The following is a 23,623-nucleotide window of genomic DNA, read 5'->3' on the forward strand; positions in this document are numbered from 1 at the left end:
TTTCTTCTAGGCATCGTGACAAGATTTTATTATAATTTCAATTCTGTAAAATCATAAATGAATGTGGTTAATGTGATTTCAAATTTTATTTTGATCTTTCTAGGGCAAAAAAACTTCGTTCTCGATGCAAATGTTGAAAAACCAGATATTCTGGTTAGTCATGGTACATTTAAGAATTCACTTGAAGTACCACAAGGCCTGTAAATTTAGTTCAGGAGCGAGAGCCTCTCAACTCCCCAACTTCTGATCCGATAACTGAACCTGATAAAAAATAAAAAAAAAGTTTGGTGGTGCAGCCAGGAAACGAGTGGTCTCCTCAAGAGCGGGGTACCTTACAAAACCGCCTTGCACCAAATTCTTATGCGGCGTACGATAATCTGTCTCAGGTTAGCAAACGTTTGCGTAACCCTTCACGGTTGAATCTGAGGTATCGTCAAGTGTAGCTGACGTGCAAAAACCCTCATATGGGAAGGTTGTCGCGGGTATAAAGATGGGAATCTTGCACCTCGACTATCCGACTACCACATCAACGATGAAACAGCAGAGCATATACTTTGTACCTGCCCCGCTGGGGACCAAATCAGGTTTTTAGAGTTCGTCAGAGCCGTACTCCTATCATCTGACCTGATAGACCACTCACCATACAAACTAATCGGCTTCGCTAAGAAGCTGGGTTTATTTGGTCGAGTGTAAATAGGTGTGAGCCACAATAAACCTTTGCGGGTTGCGTTGGAGGGTCGAATAGACTCACTCACTTTGGACCTAACCTAATAACTAACCTAACCACAAGGCCAAGAAACTAGTCGTAGCGTCCTTCAATTTTCTAATCGATTCGGACGTTACCTGATGATGATCCACAGTAATTTCATAAACTACACCTTACGATTCGTTCTCTACAAACTGAAAAGCATATGAATTTGATTCTAGTAGCGCCATCTGTATTAGCTTACGAACTTTCCAACCTACCTAATATATCCTTAAAAATTTAGAATTAGATAACTAAAACTTCTGGAAAAAATTTTGATGATCTGAATAATCGAAATTAAAATAATTCTGAAATGATAATACAATCTGAAGAACACCTCTGTGAATTCTACGTTCATAAATGTCTGTATATGAAACAATGTTTTAATTTTTATTTCAAGTTAAGTTATAACAAGTTTCCTTCGTAATGTTCATATCTTAGTTTATTCGTGATAAGATATTCATTTTCAGATATTATTGCATTTATTCATGAATAAACTCATATTATCATTATTGTAGATATTGTCATTAGGACCCAAATAGTAACTATGGCATTTGCTTTCGTTTGAATTGCCTTCTCTTGAGGTCAAAATACTCTCGAGCTGAAGCTGGATTTTCAAATGAGGGCTGATTCGACATAATCTTTCTGAAGAGATTATTTGAAAATTATTATTTCTGTCATTAAGGTCCCACTACCATGAAACCAATAAAAAACAGCATGGCAACTCAGTTTCAACTTTTCTAACATAAAAGGGCTGAACTATAGTATATTATGCAACGATCATGTAATGATGGTTATGCGATGATGGTATATGCGAGTGTATTAATAACCATTACATGAGAGTTGCATACGCTATTTTTTCTAAACCCGATAAATAATGAAAAACTATAAATATTATATTTGTATTGAACATATTTACAGTAATTAACTCATACTTTTTTTAAAAAACACAAACTTAATGGTATTATCATGGAAATATGAAAACTATAAAGATTCTAATTATATTTATATTGAATATAACAACTGTAATTAATCTGATCATTTAAAAATATTGGAGTCGATGGTATTCCTTCTATATCGCTGTTTTCAGACATTTTGATAATATAGGTAGGTAATATGAAAACTCATTTTGACAAATAAAGCAATTAGTTACTCAGGTTAGAATCTAGGACAAACAAAGGAACAGGATTCTTGATTGAAAAATTATGGGTTTCTATTGGTTGATAATCTGTATCGTTATGAAAAATCTGTATCATAATGGATATCATTATGAAACGGATTATGGCCATATAAGTGTATTGTTAGAGTACGGGTGTAGAAAAAAAATAATTATTTGGTCCACCTTCATTCAAAAAAGAGTCCTCATATTCCGGTACTTATCGGAACTGTATTCGACAGAACCCCTGTTTCCAACAAGAAGGAACATTAAATTGGTTAAGGCTACCTTGAAAGGCTACCTTGCTACCTTAAAAGAAGCCTGATTATTCAAGCGACCTTCAATGAATAATCTTACAAAAATAATATTGTTTACAGTTAGTTCATTTCATGATTTCTTTGAAACTTGAATGTCAAAAATTTGTCACGTCATTGTGACACATAGTCTCTAACTTAACTGACTCACATTTGAGTATTCAATAATGACGAATTCATAAGATATGTATTTAGTGAGCATACGAGAGGTTTCACTGACAAAAAAGTTCTAACAAATATTATTTCAGGACAAATCTTATCCCACAGCAGTGTTCTGTATAATTGCCACCGAATTCTGCGAAAGATTTTCCTTTTGTGGCTTACGAAGTGAGTATTTATAGTTTTCCTACACATTCAAAAGGAAAAATAGAAGGCATCTGCACTCATCTAAGCAAGTATTTATCCGACTTTATTATCAACATTTTCCGTACTTTTTGTTAATCAATATTAATTCTAGAGGCTTCTCTTTCATACAGTTACCGAAACGCGAAAGAAAAAAAACTTCGCATCAATTTCAAATACTTCAAGTCGCTTCAAGTAGATAACCAGGTGGATGATGATCGCGATCAGTTTGAAGTTGCATAACACCAAACCTTACGAATAAGTCATTTATTGTCTCATAACCACAGTTTAGTTTGTCGTGAAATCTACCAAGATACTATAATATTTCTCTTTGTACTTCTTCTGTTGATTTCAGACTAACGTCTATGCTTTCTTTGTCGAACGTTTTGGAAATAACTTCTTATTATTTCAATTGGAATAGGCAATCAATCACATTTCAAAGATGAGTAGGAAATATCTCTTTCCACACAGATCTTGTCTGGTTCCATTTTTCGGGAACTACAACCCAAAAAGTAGGACAAATCTAATCTTTCTTTTCGATGGAATTGAGCATTTCCTCGAGTAGATATGAAGTTTCAGCAAATTATTCTTTAATTTTTCAAAAACTTAAAAAAGAATTTTCCATTCATGGGTTGATATGTAGACTTTTATACTCTTACAAAAAATACAAGGTTCCCAAAGTATTGGTACTGAAAAACCAGTACCAGCTATAAACTGAGTTCTTCGATTATTATCTGTTTTCTGCCATGAATTCTTGCTATGGTTGCATAACATTCTCCATTTGCGTGGTGGTGCATGGAGCAGTATACTAGACGGATCGGACAGTAATCGGGTGACTCTAGATTCCGGACTGACCTGAAACCAAAATTTAGAAAGAGTGAATAAGAGTAAATGTAGTACCGATGTTGATCATATGCGCTTTCGGAAAGACATGGGTGCTGCACGAGATAAGATGGCTCTAGCCGTAGTGGTAAAACCCTATACTTTGGTGGCCAAAAATTAAACAAACGATCAATCTCAATAAATCAAGCAAGGAGCAAAAACTTGTATTTTGGGAATAAAGGGAGCAATGAGAAGCAGTCCAACAGCTGCTTCGAAGAACCTCTTGAATTTACTTCATTTACATCTGGTAATAATGGGAGGCGCTAACGTGCGCCGATTCTCAGTAGAAAATGCATCGAATCACATGGAATCGAGCAAAACATGAATTTCGGTACATTGTCAAAATAGTCTGGAACCTTGAAAATAGTTGAAGATTTGTGTCTCTTTTATGGATACTTTCATGGGAGGTGTTCAAGTGATTTGGCACATTTGATTCCATCAAGAGTGGTACATATCAGAAATACGCGACGGACTGTGGGTGCTCATTTTGAGGTTCACTAAGTACACCTCGAACTTCACTATTTACGAACTCTTTCATTTGGAAAACTGCGTTTTTGCGGAATAAACTTCTTGAGAACGTTTTTCCAAATGGATTTAATTTCCAATGATTCGAATTCAAAAAAAAATAATAACAATTATAGTAATGATAATGAGGTATTTCTTTTTCTTAAGAAATCACAGTATTTAACCATATTCACAATCTCAAAGGAGAGTTTACTCATCAGTGCTCTACTTCCAAACCCTTCTCATGTTTGCAATATGATTTTATGAATTACTAGCAATCCGCCTCGGCTCCGCTCGGGTGCAATGCTGTGAATAATACAGTGCGACGGTATTACGGTACTAAGGGTATTACTGGAATGCTAGGTGACGTTAAAGTAGCTATATTTTCAGATTTTTTTGGCAAAAATTTTTTTATCTTACATAATGTTACTATGTTACTTCTAATACCTCCAAGAATATGTGTATAAAATTTCATGATGATCGGTTGAGTATTTTTCGCGTGAAACCGTAACAAATAAACTTACATTCGCATTTATAATATTAATAGGGAAGTAGGGATGTTTCACCCTCATTCTACCTATTCTGAACTAGAAAAAAAAACAACTTATTTTTAGTGAAAGGTATCCTTACCCTCACCTGAAAGAGAATAATAGATAAGACCTTATGTTATGAAAACATAGACTTTCACAGCCGGAGTCATGATTCAAGAGAATTCGGGCTAGTGGACCGTGGTAAAAAGGTACTACAATTTTCATTCAACCACGGCCTTCACGACTGTTACAGTTGAAAAATGATATCCTTGTCAACTACATCAGATCTGAATTTCCAGCGATTCGAATACAATGATAACCGCCCTGGGATTGTTTCTATTGTTCGTGAATTCAAATTTCCTATCACATTTTGCACATACAGTGCATTCCATTTCAAACGAGCCACCCTGAATAACTTTTGGTGCAATGATTTGCAGAAAAAATGAAAGAAAACACGTCAAACATAGTATACAGGGGGACACATTTTGACATATTCACATTTGATCTAACTTTCCCCTATCGCAACCCAAGAGCATGTCACCATTTTTTAAAATGGATCACCCTATATTGTTTCGCATCATCAGATGCTTCATTATGGGCAGATTTCAACAAAGTATAAAACATATGGTCTGAAGCTTATGGTTCGGGAGCTACGAATTATTTGAGTTGAGAACGAGCCACTTTGAATGAAATTCATATCTGTTACGGTTTCATATGTGTTTTTGTAAAGTATACTTCAAAAAAGTCTTATTCTGCATAATTGAATTTGAATTTTGTATTTGTCTCATTCTACAATAAAGGGGTATGTTCCTCCTGACGAAAATCAATTAGTTTTCATAAAAAAGCTCTAAAACAACGCATTTTGAACTTATCATTTCAACCGTTTTTTTTTAAACTATTTAAATACTCAAAAAAGAGGAATGAAATAATGTATTCAACATTTAGAGGGACTCGTTTCCATTTCATCATTTGGCAACATCGGTTATAGCTAATGAAGGACAATGAATCTGTTACCTGTATGAGAAAAACAAATATGACATATTTCAGAGGCGTGCTGTTCTGTTTACTTATGTTTCGAGTTCAGAGACATTCTGTGACATATGACATTTTGTGCACCTAACCTATCTTCCTCTATATAAATAAATAACAAAACAACTGTTGTTTATGTGGCTTGTGGAGGTGGTATTGAACTATTATTTATATTTTGTCCTAATTGTTGATTTATAAAGATAATTTTCCTTTTTCAAAGTAGAATATCTAGGTAAGTATAAATTATTTCAACTTGATATAGGCACTGTTGCCAATATGTGAATTAGAAACAAATTCCTTTACAAACTAAAACCCAACATTTGAAACATCAATTTGAATACTTTTCGAAGTGAATTTGAAAAACTCGTGAATTAAACTCAACCTTATTTTGTTCAAACTTGCATTTGCTGTAATAACCCAAAATGAGGAACATTCCCCACTTATATTTTTGTGAATTCTTGAGAAGCAATGGTTCATACGCTTTGAGAACGGATTCAAATAGTGAGTTTGTACTACCAGAATGGAAATAGTGCTGGAGCTGCTTCCCGTATGTTCAATGATAATCATCCAGGAAGAAATGACACAAATACGTTTCGGAATTATTGAACAAATTTATGGAAACTGGATCTGTTAACAATGGAAAGCATAACCGTTCAGGAGTTGTCAACGATGAAGCTATTTGTACTGCAGTTTCAGGGCACGTTAGACTAATGGAAAATTCGCAATCTATTATTAAGTTATCTCAAGAATCAGAAATCAGTCGTACGAATTTTTACAGGATCCTTCATAAGTACAAGTTTCATCCATATAAGGTTAGACTAGTTCATGAATTGAACGAAGATGAGTTTTATAGACGTAACTTGTGAGTCTCACTAAACGGATCAACTTGCATCAGAATTTCTTGTATAAAATTTGTTTTTCGGATGAATGTACGTTTAGTTTGAAATGAGAGGTGATTCGACAGAATTGTGGATATTGGAGTAATACGAATCCTCATTTATACCGTCAAGTTCATACCCAATGACCACAAAAACTGAATATTTGGGCAGGAATTCCCGGTGACCACATCATAGCACCTTATTTTATCGATGATAAATTGGCTGGTGTTGAATATTTGGATATGTTGGAGAATCGAATAATACCGTGCAACAATAGGACAAATGAGGAGGATATAAATTTATTCGAAAACGAAATAGTTTTTCAGCAAGATGGTGCACCTACTCATCATGTAGCTCTAGTGCGACAATTTTTGTATGATCAATTTCCTGGTCGCTGGATTGGCAGAAGAGGTCTACCAAATGGCCACCCTCCGGATCTCACTTCTGTATTTTTTTTATATGGGGTCATTTGAAGTCTACAGTGTATAAGATAGAATCAACAACATTAGAAGATTTGAGAGAGGATATCATGAGGCATTGCAGAGAAATAACTCCCAACATTCTGAACCATGTGAGGGCGGCAATGGAAGCTCGTTCGTACCATTGTATGGAAGTTGGTGGAAACGTTATTGAACTGTAACGAATCTGAAGCCGGCCCTGACCGATATCTCAGCCAGCAAACACATGACTCACCGCGAGCCGCTGCGAAAAGTATAGATGAGTGTCGAAACGACTAAAGAGATCTGGAGTGATCGTTGCCGATATAAAAACCGGCTTCCCGTCTCGAGATAGCAGTCTGTATTGAGAAAGCGAATCGAGCGGTTAACAGAGAATTCGAACAGTGAAGATAAATTAAGCTTTAGTTGCTAAGTGTTGTATATAAATTAGTTGTGATAGTGAAATATTGTTGAAAATAAATTTGTTTGAGACAGTTATTTTTTGATTCGTTACAGAACATTTACTATAGAAAATTTTTTTCTTCTCATTGTCCAGTCATCAGATTTTGATTCAAGAATTAATTAAAAATCTCTTCTTCCGATTTATTGCTTCTATATTTGTCTCTAAAACGAATATTTCAAAATGTGGCCGCCTGTATAATTGTTGAATTTTTTTTATTTTTACTGCAAATCATTGTTTCAAAGGTTATTCAGGGTGGCTCGTTTCCAACTCAAATGATTTGTAGCTCCCGAACCATAAGCTTCAGACCATATGTTTTATATTTTTTTGAAATCGGCTCATCATGTAGCATCTGATAATGTGGAACACTATAGGGTGATCCATTTAAAAAAATTGATGACATACTCTGGGGGTGCGATAGGGAAAGTGACATCAAATGTGAATATGTCAGTGTCCCCCTTTGTACTATAATTGATGTGTTATTTAATTTTTCCTGCAAATCATTGTACCAAAAGTTATTCAGGTTGGCTCGTTTCAAATGAAATGAACTGTATGGTTACCCTCTATTTCTGTTGTACAACTGATAAATTCTTGATATTAATTTTCAGCAATTCTTTCATTGTATCTGCGAAACATCTTACTATTTTCTGAAAATGCAGCAACCGTTGTTTACCATATATTCATTATGGTGTGCTACATTGTTCCTATGGTTGGAGCTGTATGCGCAGACATATACTTTGGAAGATACAGGTAAAAACTCATTCATCCCATTCATACATTACATAATTTCTCAAATATATATAGTAGGAGTATCATTGAATCTGATTTTTGATTAACAATTCACGATAACAAAAAATGTTTCAGTTGTTTTTCAATAAAATCAACATTTTCAGATAGATGAAACTATTTCAATTCATCCCATCGGATTAATAACTTTATACCAGTTAGTAAGGAATTTATTTGTCAGAAAAAAATATTGTTTCATATCTTCGACTAAGCCCAAAAAATTATAACCCAAAAAATGCTATTGATAGTATATTTTAGAGAACTTGCTGCGTTCAAACATTTAAGATTCTTTAACCATTGCAAAAATATCATTTTATTCAGTTTCATAAATAATCTGATAGTTTTTCTAGAAGAAAATGAATATTTTAACGAAATGGCACCTTTAAGAAAATAATTCTCATCATATCTAAACCCTCATTGTATATAATAATAATATGTTTATTATCGCATACACTGATATACATTACATAGAGTGTTATCGAAAATAAACAAGATAATCACAGAAGCCATAGAAATCTATAGCTCGTTCGTGATAAGGATACATTGTAATTAACTGTATAAATAATTAATCTAACATTGAAAAATAATGAGTGATCAATTAATCAATAACCTTATTAACAGAGACAGTAGTTTCATACAGAATACAAATGCCTAAGTTAAATTACAAAATAGTTTGATTAATAAAATTAGAAAAAAAGCTTTTTTGGTATTCAGAATGAATTTCTTTACTTTTCTCTAAAACATGTGAGAACTGTTGATATTTTCAATTTTTTCTGGTAATATTTGGTATAAGCGTGGTCCGAGATAGGTTGCATTTCTTTTTCCAATGGTTTTGCCACATCGTGGTGCATTTAAAGGGTTTCCTTTTTTTCTTGTGTTGTAAGAGTGAATGATTGGTTTTATCTTGATGTTTCCTTTTCTTACATTACTGGATATGCTCATACAAAAAATTTGTTGAATATCACAAACACTCTTCTTCAAATGAGGCTGCAGTTGGATGAGTTTTTTTTCTATTAAATATATTCTTCAGTATCCATTTTTCTATGACATTTAGATTCCAAAGATAACAATCATTCACTCCTCCCCCCCAACCTATTATACCATAGGATATTTGGGATTGGACAAGTGCGAAGTACAACGTTTTCAAATGTTGAATGTCAAGAAAGTTTTTTAAGTTATTGAATTTAGAAAGTGTACCTCCTAACTTTCTGATTATTTCTTTCATCTGTAGGTGCCATCGAAAATGTCTATCTAAATGGATACCTAGAGATATTTTATTGACTCGCCTTCAGGTATGTGATTATTGTTTCCTATATTTAGGGGTCCCATATTGGGTAATGTCCTGCAGTATGATGTGGAAGGCAAATATTTGGTTTTTCCGAAATTGGTCGTAAGTTTATTGTGACAGAACCATTCTTCAATCTCAATAAAATCTTTTTCTGGAGACATTTTCAATTGGTTCCATGAAGAGTCGGTATACAAGACAGCCGTATCGTCAGCAAAGCTCAAAATTTTACCTTTTGTTGGTATCTGTAATAATTAAATCAAATATATTGTAAAAAGGATTAGTCCTAGAACCGTTCCTTGCGGAACACCATAAGTAACAATTTTGGGATAAGTCATAATTCCATCGATGCTAACTCTCTGTTCTCGGTAACATAGATGGCTTTCGAAAATGTCGTAAGCTTTCCCACGTATTCCGCAGTTCCCTAATTTTCTCAGGAGCTTTATATGACTGACGGTATCAAAAGCTTTGGATAAATCAACGAAGATGCACATTGTTGCAATTTTTTGTCAAAAGCTTCCTAAATACAAGTAGTTAGATTTTGTATTGCATCTTCCGTTGATCTTTCCTCCCTGAATCCGTATTGCTGATCAGATATCAATTCGAATTTCCTAGTAAAATTCACTAATCTTAATTTTAGAATTTTCTCTATTACTTTGGCTATGTTTGAAATCAGATCAGATCAGTTTTGAGCCTATAGTTACTCACTATTGTTTTGTCTCCACTTTTAAAAATGTTTTTATTATTCCAATTTGAATATTTTAGGAAAGCAGTGTTCCTGTAAACATTTGTTGATCAGGTGAGTTGATGGTGTTTTAATTTCATTGACAATCAATTTGAGCGTTTCTGAGAGAATTCCATCATGACCTAGAGATTTCTTCTGTTTTAATTCCATAATAACTTTGTAAACCTCCTCTTCATCAGTTTCTGATAGATATATTGAATTCTGCTATCTTTGTTCATTGCAATTGTAATTAGCCGATTCTTTAATTTCAAAGGCATATTCTTGACCAAGATTTGCATAGTACTCATTAAAATTATTGAAAATTTCCAAAGTATTTTTTATCACTGAGTCATTCTCTGATTGAATACTTAATCGGTATTTTCGTTTCAGGTCTAGATTTATTGCATATCTCATCGACACATTTCCATAGTTCTTTTGAGTTTTTACTGTTGTTACTGTTATCTCTAATATATCCAACGATAGTCTAAATAATACTTTCCTATAGATAGGAAATGAAAAATTATCATTTCAATGTGATTTTTTTATAAATATTGCTTCATCGATAATAATTATTTTTGAATAGTGAATCATCAATAAAGATATAGTTGAACGTTTCATTTGAAGAATTAGTTCTTTTTCTCCGTTTTCTTCGAAATAGTCAGTAGTATATCAAAAACTATTTTCATTTTCAGAACCATAAGGAACTTCGCAATAATTTATTTGATAGGAAACATATTGATGTGCATCGCAGCAGTTCCAACCATCGATATTTCACCATTGTAAGTACGTGAATATTTCTAATAGACATATTAATAATGATAATAATGATAACCAAGATGGTTCTTCTGATTATTGGAGTCCTTGGTGAAATGATGCCTTCTCTACTCTCAAATCTTAAAATCATACCGGCTTGCCGCAGTGAGGCAGAAATCTTAACCGGACAGATGCTGAAGGCTGTCATTCTTGGCTCACTGAGCTCAGGGCACATGAATCTCGGACCCTATGATCACTTACCCTACGGTGTGGGGAGTGGTCGTTGGTTGATAAAAATAATAACAATAATGACAGAAATAGGCCCTTGCCTGAATAATGTCTTCAACACCCTAGTCTACCATATCGCGTGATGGGTGTAGAGGTTTCTGACACAAGATGCAGGGCCTGCCGCGAGGCGCCCGAGACCCTAACGCACTTGCTATAAGCATATCCAGCATTAGCGGTCTCGGCCTATATCCATCGACATAACGCGATTATTATATTACCATCTACGACACTCTTACGATATTGACGAGACACCGGTGTTGCCTTACGCTCCAGGGGATATTGAATCCGTAGTGGTGAACGAGAAGTGCCGAATTTACTGGAACTAGTTGCTCCCCACCCTCGGGCTCATACAAACTAATAAGCCTGATGTAGTCCTTCTCGACCACCAGATCAAGACGATATTTGTCGTGGAGTTCTCAGCTCCTGGCGAAACGAATTTCGTCCGAAAAGAGGAGGATGAACGGATTTAATATCGAGATTTTCTCTTCGAACTCCGCAGACTCTATCCAGACCACTCTGTCAAGTTGGTTGTTTTGATTATTGGAGTCCTTGGTGGAATGATGCCCAGTCTACTCTCGAATCTTAAAATCATACCGGTTTGCCGCACTAAGACAGAAATCATAGCTGAACAGATGTAGAAGGCTGTCATTCTTGGCCCACTGCGCTTGCTCAGGGCACATGATTCCTGGACTCAATGATCACTCACCTACCTAATGTATCGGAGCTTCGGGGGATATGGCCTGACCAGTGCATAGTACGGTAAAAAAACCGAGATAGGCCCCTGAAGCCACAAAAACTGGCTTGTTTAGACGCGGAGGTTCATAGTGTTCTAACAGAAGAGGCTGACATCTGGCAAATCAACACCGCCGTGTAAAGCGTCGTCCAATCGCTTTCCGAATCGGCAGGAGAATCGGAAGGACAAAATTCTAGCCTTGCCCTTCGGGAGATTGAATGACGTGTACACAAGATGAAGACTAACATCACGTCTGCGAGACAATACGAGTCTCGTATCCAATGTGTGATGAATACGTTGGCAAAAGTGCACTGATTCAGATAGAGCTTATTTATGGAACGCCGTTTTACTTTTCATTGTCATAAATATTCATTCCTCAATTTATTCACCTAACAATTCATTTGTTTGAATTCAATTGATTCATGCATTTGTTGGACACATTAAAAACGATTGTTCACAAAATTAGTTCTATTTTAAATTACACTTGATTTAAAATGTTACATGAATAAAATTGTTATTTGAATAAAAAAGACTAATGAAATAACTTGAAGCTTTTATTGATTCCGAAGAAAAATATTGTTTCAGTGTATTGGAAAATGGAACGCCAATTTACTATATATTATACTGAAAAATAATCTATATACATATAGTTCAACTCAGCAATGAACAAACATTTTTATTCAAAAGTCAATGGAATGTATTATTCGAGTAAATTCAACAAACATTTCAATTCCGCATATATTTTTGTCCTTTAAATGAAATGTTAGTTATTTATATAACTGTTGAATTATAATGAAACTTTAAATTCACTTTCTAAAAGTAAGTTTGGGAATAAAATTTCAATGAATATATTTGAATGACTGTCAAAGTTTTTCCATGAAACATTGTTGGTAATAAAAATAGACTTTCGTTTGTCTGAAAATATAGCAAATTAACTTCCCATACTAAATATTTTTCTATAAGTAATAAAGATTGTTATATTTCAATTTTATAAAAAGTGTTGACTATTTCCAACAGTCACTTTAATGCATTCAATTTAAAAGTTGGTCACAACTTTTGTGCAAAACATTCTCAAGCAAGTATCATTTTAGTTCATCAATCTTTTTAAAAAGCTAATTTCTGACAAAGAATTAAATTTTCTGATTATTTAAAAAGTTTGTTGTATTCGAAAGATACATTTGAAACGATTGTTGATAATTTTAATTCGGCGCTGGTATCGAGTGGATTTATTAAGAACTTCAAGTGTCACATATGGCAACATGCTACTTTATTTATAGTACCACAAAACGCCGCTCAACCGTGGCGCCGAATAAAAATTATCAACAAACAATTTAAATCATGTATCACTGAAATTCAACAAATAAAATAATTAAATTATTTTCAAAGGAATATTAATAAAAAGTAAAACGGCGTGGCACGACGTTTTACTTTCTAATAGTATTTTGTGAAAATGAATTGTTTTAATTGTTGCATTTAGGTGATAGATACATGAATCAAATGGATTGTTGATAATTTTTATTCGTCGCTGCGGTCGAACGTATTATTATACTACTATGAACAATGACATACATATATGTAGTTATATAGTTCCACAAAAATACGCCGGACGTCAGCGCCGAATAAAAATTATCAACAATCAATTTAATTCATGTATCACTGAAATTCTAGAAACAAATTAATCCAGCTCATTTCAAAGGAATATTAACGGCGTTTTACTTTCTATTGGTATTTAGTAAAAAATATTGTTTGGATTGTTGCTTTTGGGTGATACATGAATTAAATTGATTGTTGATAATTTTTTTCGGCGCTGTGATTGAACGGAATATTGTGTTACTATCACTAGACTATCATGTTGCCAGATTTAAAAATTCAGCTTCTGCAAGAATCCGCTCGACGCTAGCGCAGAATTTAAATTATCAACAATCGTTTTTATTCATGTAGGTAACTATAATTATCAAAACACAATTTTATTCATGTTTCACAAAAGTTGTAATGAATTATTCGATAGTACATATGACAAAGTATATATGACAAACATTTAATCCAAAAATTTCAAACAATGAATCAATATTATTCCCACACAGCACCAGATATTCATGGAATATTCCCTGTATGTCATAAAACGAACGTATATATTCCAAATATTCATAGAATATTCTTGGAATATATACATGCCTTTAGAATATTCATAGAATATGCTTGAATGAATATGGCAGGATTATTCCCGAAAGAATGTGCATGGAATGTCTATAAATGGATTATTCTTCCTTGAATATTTTAAGAATATTGTCGATCGAATATACCATATGGTATATTCTTAGAATATATCCCCACGGTATATTTTGGAATATTCTATTATCTTATAATAACGTATTCAAATAATTCAATATTATTAAAAACAAAAATATTTGAAAATCTTAATCGAATGCATAACCTAATGTATATAACCCTGATAGTGGTAACCAGTTTTTGAACTCAACGCAAAGATTCTGGGTGAATTGTTTCAACAGCAACTGTTGGAAACGACAAAAAAATTTGAATGGGCCATTAAATGAACCAATTGCATCAATAAATTGGTTAATTCTCATCCTATTTTTTTTTGTATTTGAAATTATTCAATTACAAAGCGAAAAATCCTGGAAACAGAGAAATGGGGAAGTGAAGAATTGGAGTAAACGTTTCTCATTGGTCAATTGAAGTGTAGCGCGCGACAGTCGAATGAGCTCTGTGAAAGCGGCTGTCCCTTAATGCTTGGTACCTTTGCGTTAAATTCGACATTTGATTTAACATGGCGGTTGACGTGGCAGGTTCGCGTGTGTAATGCATGGTGTATTGGTGTTATTATCAAAGTATAATTCTCTCACGTTCAGTGCACCATTTATAATTTGGGGTTGTCCAATTTGCAGTACAGCGAATAGTCTGATTTTGGATCTTCAAACAGGAGAGTTGCATTAATTCAGTCTTCAAGAAAAGTAAGTAAAATGCAATAGTATCGATAGTAAAGTCATGGTGATTAACCTACTATACCTCATTTTAGGCTCGAGGAGGGTTGGTGTGTGGGATTTGTTGGTTTGACTAAGTATATGTTTGAACTACAGTGATTTCAGTTGTCTATCTTCAATAGAGAAAAGTAAGTGAATGACACTTTCTTTTGTATCATTTGTTTTCATAATTTTTATCACTCGTTTTCAAGATAGTATCAATTTACCCAAAAGGAAACAGAGTGGTACCTGGTACAGGCAGGTGCGCCAAGGAACTGAAAACGTATTGAGTACTTTTCAACAAGACAATGCATGTTGCTCTCAAAGTCATAAAATGTTGTAAATGTTCATGAGTAACCTATGCGAAAAATATCTATTTGATTTTTATTCCAGTTTTATTGTGCTACTTTCAAATTGTGATAATGAACGTTAATGTACATTTTGTTTCAGGTATTACTATTGAAACACTGGGTGATGCATTCTTGGAAGGAAAACTATTCTGGTGAGCAAAGTTTGGATAACTTTAAGTAAATGAAATTCATTGAAGAACCCATCATACCACTCATTTCAAATACTTCATTTGTGGGATTAGTTTTTGGAGTGAGAAACCTAACCTAACCTAACCTATATCTTGATGTAATACATTTTTTCTTTTTCAATGAAATGATACATTTATTATTTTTTAATTAGTGCTGATGAACTCACAGATTCGTTATTTTAGTATATTTTTCAATATACATTTGTTTGAGAGTAAGAACATCTTAATTTGAATACATTTCTAATATTTGTAATATGACAGTTCAGGAATATTTTATTCAGTGAATAAATATTTTGAATTAAGTTTTTAATTTTTAATATTGATTGAAACGTCAAATATTTCAGTGTATATTGTTTTTGAAATATATTTGTTTATGAATATTATGTGTTTTATTACTTGTGTGAATCTTGCATCAAAATGCAATATATACATGCCTAATAGCTTTTACTCGTCACATTCTTGGAATATTCCAAATATTCCTAGAATATTCATAAAATATATTTTAAGAATATTCTATGGTGTTTCCCCATTGTATATTCCTACAATAAACTAAGAATATCCTGAATATTTTATGAATATTCCTCGGGTTCTATTCCTTTAATATTCTTAATAGAATATACCTTACATATTCTAAGAATATTATAAGATATTCCAAGAATATTCCCAAGGAATATTCTTAAAATATACCAAAGGTTCCCCAGGAGCACTTCCAGGGAATATTCTCCAGAAGATATATATATATATATATATATATATATATATATATATATATATATATATATATATATATATATATATATATATATATATATATATATATATATATCTATTGCTATGTGGGTTACTGTTCGCAAATTTTCATCAAACAAATTAACTCTTGTAACATTTTAAATTCAGTGTCATTTAATATAGAACAAATTTTGTGAACAATCGTTTTTAATGTGTTGAACAAATGCATGAATAAATTAAATTCAAACAGATAAATTGTTAGTTGAATAAATTGAGGAATGAATATTTGTGACAATAAAACGTAAAACGGCGTTCCATACTTATTTCGATTGAATTGAATAAGTATTTACTGAGATATTACAGTTTGAATCAGACTCGGACAAATGGACAAAAAATAAAAAAAGTCGAATAGAGAATTGAAAATTTTCATCAAACTATTCATCACAAGATAGCATATCTAATAAAAGGTTTCTTCTCAAAAAGTACGAAAAATGATATCGAATTCTATAGAAAATTTTGTTCGACCTTGATATCTTGTTCTGTTCAGAAGGGGATATTATTACCGTCCGCAGTGAATTCAATTACCTATTATATTTATTCTCATCCCTGTTGTAAGTATTATCGTTTCTTGAAAGTAAAACAGATCATTATTTTTACGTATTTACGTATACTTTGTATTCATTTGCAGTCCCTGAAATCGCCTTAGGACAATGAAACTGAAATGAATTGAAATTTTCAGAGCTTTTTCCGCATTGGGGTTGATACTAATTGCGATCGGAACGGGAGGAATCAAACCTTGTGTTGCAGCTTTTGGAGCGGAACAGTTTAACTTGCCGGCCCAGAAGGAAATGCTGTTGCATTTTTTCTCCATATTTTACTTCACGATCAACCTCGGAGGATTTGTTGGAATGACCTTGACGCCAATACTGAAGAAGGCTGTGTCTTGTTTTGGCGACGATACTTGCTATGCTTTGGGATTTGGATTCCCTGCTGCCTTAATGATTTTATCGATATGTGAGTGAAATCCTATCTTATCAACCCATTAATGATAGGATTATTCCTATCATTATTCGTGAAAGTCGAATCAGAAACAACAACAAAAAATTTGTGCTCTTTAACAACTCACCACTGACTGATACCAACATTTATAAGGACCCTTCCTATACATACATTCCTGAAGGGACAAAAAAGGTCTCAATATCATTCATCAAACATGCATTTGAATAACATAAATTAATTTTACGCCTGATCGAGTGTAAGATATTCAAGCTGTGTAAGATATTCGAGTAGTGATGTATTTATAACCAATGCATGGTTAAAGTCCGGTAGAGTTAATACAGTACATGATCAAAAATCAGTAGCTCTGAAAATATAAACAGTGACATGCAAAAGGACGGTTGTGTATCTGTAGCTGTAGCAACATAATGGTGTTTTCAGATTTGCTAGCCGACGTTTCGTCTTCCGGCCACCATTATCACCATTATTTTTTCTTATGAGCGCTACATTGGATTCTTTCTGTTTTGAAAAGAACCAGATTTTACCTTTTCAATGATGTATCATAAGTAATCATTCTTTTTCGAAAAATTAGGGATATTGAAAAAAAAATAATTCCTATCATAATAGTCATTGAATTTTTGACAAAAAATAGCTTTCACGAATGAAGAAAAAGAGATATACAAATTTATTATGAATACGATAGAAACAGTGTTAGGACATCGGAAGTGTATTCAAACTTGTATCTCGAAAGACGACAACCACATCGAATATCACTGAGTTTGGTTCACTTGAAAGGCCGAGGAAAAATACGGAGACAGAATGGACCAGGAAACTAAAGAACATTTGATAAATGAGGTATGTATGAGGTCAGTTAGACATTGTGTCCTTTTCAATAAAAATAATTTGCAGATAAACATGAACTCGGGGAAATCTACACGTCAAATTTCCTCCGAAATTAATATTAATCATAAAAGTGCTTGGAGACATCTCAGAAAAAGCGGTTTAAAATGTTACAAAATACACATATCTCAAAAATTGCATCCAGGTGATCCCGAAAGGCGATTAGAATTTTCTAATTGGCTATTAAGAAGACCTGATTTTCCTGTTTTCCTGGAAAATATAATTTGTACAGATGAAAGCACTTTTACGAATTGTGGGATATTCAACCAAAGTAACGAACACATTTGGAGCATAAACAACCCCAGGCAGTTAAAAAAATTCGACCTCAAGTGTCATTTGGTATTAACATGTGGCCAGGAATTTACAAAGATAGAATGTTGGGTCCTCATTTATTTGACGGAATTCTGAATATAGAAACCTATCACTAGTTTTTAATGTCGATATTCGAAGACTATTTGGATGATCAACCTTTGGCTAACTATAACAACATCTGGTTTCAACATGATGGTACTCCACCGCATACTACCAGATGATTATCTAATAACCTGACTGAAAGGATTGGTGATAAATGAATAGGGAATAATGGGCAGGTGAGGTGGCCAGCAAGGTCTTCAGATTGAATGTAATGGATACCATTTTATAGGGTACACTGAAAAATTGAGTTTATGGTCAGAGGGAATATCAAAATATTGAGGACCTTCAACACAGCATTGCTAGAGAGTTCGAAAGATTGAGGAGGAGAGAAATCAATCGTGCAGTGAATAATATTCAAATGAATAATATCAAATTTTGATTGTTGTTTCTGTCTCCGTATTTTTCCATTGGCTTTTCAAACAAACCAAACTCGGTGAGATTTTGATCCAATAACTTGAACATAGTTCGATGTGGTTGTCGTCTTCTGGGATACAAGTTCAAATACATTTTCGATGTCCTAACACTGTTTCTATCGTATTAGTAATAAATGTGTATCATATCTCTTCTTTCTTCATTCGTAAAAGCTATTTTTCGCCAAAAATTCAATGACTTGTACAATAACAAAATGTTATCGAGTGTAACAAATTGAAAGTCAAATTTAGCAACATCAAAGTCAAAGCCTATTATGATGAATTTTTTTTTTTCAATATCTTCAATTTTTAGAAAAAGAATGATGATTTATGATACATCATTGAAAATGGTAAATCTGATTCTATTCAAAACAGAAAGAATTGAATGTAGCGCTCATAAGAAAAAATGAAGTTGATGATGGTATCCGGAAGGCGAAACGTCGGATAGCATATCTGAAAACACCATTATGTAGCAGGGAAAATGTGAAAATGTGGAAGTGTAATTTATTTTCGAATTCTTCGAAAAATAAAGCCAAAAAGAAATAAAACCCGTTTTCCCAAATTTCTGTTTGTTCCGGATATTTCTGGATACACTCGGAATTTCAGAACTTTCTCAACAACATATTGCAAGTCTGGTGAATGCACAACTTTGCCCCAATTTAACCATCTTCGTATTCATAGTTTCCGATATCCCAATGGTGAGGATCGAATTTGAAACACCCTATTGTATGTCATGCAGATAACATAGTTTGATCAACGTAACATTCAGCCGATTATAACCACACGCATTTGTTCTGATGTTAGATAATGTTGCGTGAACGATCAAATCATTGACCTCTTCCAAAGTGGGATGAAACATTTCCCAGGAGGTTCATCGATTTGTAAAGAATTTATGAAAAATGTATTGACGCAATTTTTCAGGAAGTATTTTCGACAATCTTATTGTAGGTACAACACAAATACTGAACCAATGAGTAATACATCTCCTTTTTTCATTGTTTCCACTTTCTTCATACAGTTACGTGTATCTTTATAACATTGAAAATAAGAATCTTATACGTTTTTAGAACTTCATCTCTGGTGAATACAATTTTTTTCATGATATCCGTTAGTAAAGTGATTTTGATACATTAACTCTTGCATGCATGTCTATTAAACAATTTCATGAGGCAATTCACTGGAAAACTTACTTTATCTTCAACAATCCCCTAATCATGAATTATATCAAGCGAAAGTAAATTGAAAACGTTCGATTGCTGTGCTGTTTATTTGTGAAAATTCATATTAAATATAGGATAAAGAAAATAACTTTTGTCTGATTTCTACTGAGATTTTTATTTGGTACTACCGGTATCGGTTCATTAAACCATTGTCAAGAAAACTGACGCAATTTGACAGCAAACAAATCCTTATATATACAAAAATATAGTCGATGCCATTAAGATAGCTTAATTAAACCTGTACCCAAAATAACGAAAGCGTTTATTAGGGAAAACATTAGCACTACAGGAAAATCCTCAAGATGATCTAGAAGTGGTGCCTAGGTGATTCACCTTGGGTTCGAAACGCTGGAGATTGAATCCATTTGGAGAAACTTTATCAGTTAGGTTGTTTTGATATAAACGCAGTTCTCCAAATGAAGAAATTCTTGAACAGTGTACTGAGTTAAACCTCAAAACGATGAGCAGCCACAGTCCATCGGGTATTTCTGATTTGTACCGCTCTTGGTGGAATCAAATGTGCCAAGTCACTTGAATACTTCCCGTGAAAGTATCTATAGAAGAGAGACAAATCCCCAACCTTTCTTCGATGTTTCAGACTACCAAGGTTGCAAGTGATCTCCAATCAGGCAGATGGCTATTTTCTGCATGCAATCCAGCAGTTTCAGGGTGTGCTTAGATGCGAAGCTCCATACATGAGAACAATACTCCAAAGATGGACTGATCTGAACTTTGTGAAGCATCAAAAGTTGCTGATGTGTGTACAGTTTTTTGGTTCGGAACAGTGTTCCAAGCTTTAGAAGCAGCCTTTGTAATTTCAGTGACATGATTGTGCCAAGACATATTGGTGTCCATTTCAACCCCCGAACAAACTTATCGAAGCAAAAAACGTAATTGCTTGTCCTGACATTAATATACTCGGTTCGGAGACATTTATCTTTTTGGAGAAAACCGATGCCTGGGTTTTTGTGGCATTGAATTGAACTTGGTTAGTTCAACCCCAATTCGAAATCACTTCTAGATCCTCATCAAGATATGCAACCTCCTGCTACCGATGACGATGTAAGTGTCTGGAGTGTAATAGTTTTTATGTGGGACAATGTTGTCGAAATTTCCAAAAACGGTATGCTGAACATGAAAGGTCCTTCAGACTAGGTAAAAATGATTAAGTTGGTCAATGGTGAGTTGATCAATGACCAACTCCAAATTTGAACTTATGAATTTTGACATCTAGTATTTGGAGCAATCCACAAATAGTGTTTTTGGATCAATACTCAGTGATTTTGATATGTTATGAACGTTAAATAAGTATTGTTTTGGTATCTCAGATGAGGTATTGATGATTCAGGAAGCAAAAAGTAAAAATAAAGAACTCCCTGAGAACTTGAAAAATGTAGAAGCTATTAGCGATTTTATTTCAACTATGTCTCAAAGAGATATCTCACCGGATGAAGACTTACTGCGCTTTTATGGCACGAACAGAAAATGAGGTACCTATATGTAATCAACTCATTTTTTCACCAACTACTGAAGATGAAATCTTTAGCATCATAAATAGCATAAAATCAAAAGCATATGGGTAGTTGAAATCAATATAACTATTATAAAAATTTGTTGTCCTTTCATTATAACGGTACTAACTCGCATAATAAACGAATGCATAAGTCAAAGTTTTATTTTCCTTATGCATTGAAATGTGCAAAAATTATACCCCTACCAAAAAATAATCAACCACAAAATTTTAATGATTTGAGGTCAATAAGTATTCTCCCGACATGTTCCAAAATTACATATAACCTACAAACTTAAAATTGCTTATTCATCATTGAAACTCATATATCCCCATAGATAATATTTGGATGTAGATGTCAAGAAAATGCTATGTGATTAATTAGTTTTATCTCATTTCAACCACTGTGTCGCTGCGTATCATTCATGTTTAGACATGAACGAGAGGTGTCGCATACAAAAAGTTTAAAACTCTTGTATCAGGTTAATATTTGGTATCAGAAGATCCAGAATTTCACACAAATTAGCAGATTTGAAGTGGTTGAATATGTTTAATCGTAGACGTTTTCATGCAACATGCATAAAATATTCAAATATAGGAATCCTCCCTACTACTTATATGAACATTTGTCTTACGGGACAGATATACATAACCTGAATTTGCGTAAAAAGACAGTGCCTAACATTCCTGTACATAAAAAGGAAATATCCAAATGATCTTTTTTCTATAATATCTCCTCCACGATAAATTATCTCCATAAATGAAGAAACAATTGTTTCAACATGTCAGAAACTATTTTCAAAAGTAGGTTTAGACTGCATCTGTTCAGCATTCAGAATAACTAGGTCATATATGTATATCTTTATCTTACCTACTCTTTTCTTTTTTGTCTATCTTTCTTCATTTCTTCTCTTCAAGCCCTCATTTATTAGTTTTTATACATTTTCGGCATTGGTGAAAGAGCAGATGCGACTGCAAATTCGCGATTCGCGAAACAAAGGCAATTCGCAATCAAATACAAAGTGTTTTCATTTTTCACTCTCTTGTATTTTGTTATTATCTTGTTATTTTGATTGGCAAAAAACTTATTATTATTAGTTTTGTTATTTCAGGTACAAGTTTGATGAACCTTCCTGAATAACAATTACTATATTATTGTATATTCTCAAAGATTTGTTTGTCAAACTGCGTCAGTCAACTTGAGAATGGTTAAATAAGCCGAAACCGGCCGCAACAAATAAAAATCTTAGAAAAAATTGGACAAAAGTTATGTTCTCTATCCTATATTCAATTTCAAAACTTCCTGAAAATTGTCTTCATTGAAGTATTCGAAATTTCTATGAGTAATGATTCTTGTTTTTTCAACTCAACAGTTAATCACGATTGACAGTACACATATTCAAGATAAGATACACCAACAACAAATGAACATAACTAAATTATAACTCTATTTGAAAAAAAAAGGAATATGATGTTCTTTCCATGAGATTGGATTTTTTCAGTTTTATTCATCGTTGGAAAGAATGTTTACAAACTCAAATCTCCCAAGAAGAAAGTTATTCTAGAGTTTTTCAAGTGCGGATGGGTAAGTCTCCACATAGCACTCACTAACTATAAAACATATAATTAGTACGCATTAGTAGAAAAGTTCAGGACCATGAAGAGATCAGATCATTGGTTGGACAACGCTAGAGGAAAATTCAACGTGAAACTCATTGAGGATATGAAAATTGTGTCCGCCATTCTGCTGCTGTACACTCCCCTGCCGATTTTTTGGTCTTTGTTCGATCAGCAAGGATCCAGATGGACATTTCAGGTGAATTTCATAACCGTCAATGTGTTTTTTCTGTGTTATATTCGGTATTACCTACAACTACGATTCTAATACCATTTTTAAGAACAAACTAATATTTTTGTTCACCTCAAATTGTGGGATAATACAATCTATATAGGAAGCCAAAACTATCAATGAACTAATTGACATACTTAAACAATCTCAGTTCGATGAATATTTATTTATTCCATTTGGATTCCGCTAGAGATTGACTATATTCTTCAAATTCATGCATTCTTTATTTT

At 33.4% G+C, this 23,623-nt stretch overlaps 1 protein-coding gene across 4 annotated transcripts in view; it reads left to right on the forward strand.

Moving 5' to 3' along the window:
• Positions 1–2,313: 2,313 nt before the first annotated feature.
• LOC141482666 (peptide transporter family 1-like) overlaps positions 2,314–23,623 on the forward strand; it is a 33,734-nt gene continuing 12,424 nt past the window's right edge. The window contains exons 1-8 of one of the 4 annotated variants that reach the window (XM_074176251.1): positions 2,338–2,409; positions 2,464–2,542; positions 7,886–8,027; positions 10,114–10,147; positions 10,765–10,851; positions 16,834–17,108; positions 23,047–23,129; positions 23,175–23,360. In XM_074176251.1, the coding sequence (XP_074032352.1) occupies positions 7,931–8,027; positions 10,114–10,147; positions 10,765–10,851; positions 16,834–17,108; positions 23,047–23,129; positions 23,175–23,360 (762 nt within the window). In that variant the 5' untranslated portion in view covers positions 2,338–2,409; positions 2,464–2,542; positions 7,886–7,930. Of the gene's footprint in view, positions 2,410–2,463; positions 2,607–7,885; positions 8,028–10,113; positions 10,148–10,764; positions 10,852–16,833; positions 17,109–23,046; positions 23,130–23,174; positions 23,361–23,623 lie in introns of those variants that run through there. The other 3 variants (XM_074176250.1, XM_074176252.1, XM_074176253.1) reach the window with 3 other exon arrangements.

This window comes from Leptinotarsa decemlineata, unplaced genomic scaffold (assembly GCF_025532065.1).
Source record: "Leptinotarsa decemlineata unplaced genomic scaffold, Ldec_3_MD MMD2_tig00001719_RagTag_RagTag, whole genome shotgun sequence".
Classification (NCBI taxonomy): Eukaryota; Metazoa; Arthropoda; class Insecta; order Coleoptera; family Chrysomelidae; genus Leptinotarsa; species Leptinotarsa decemlineata.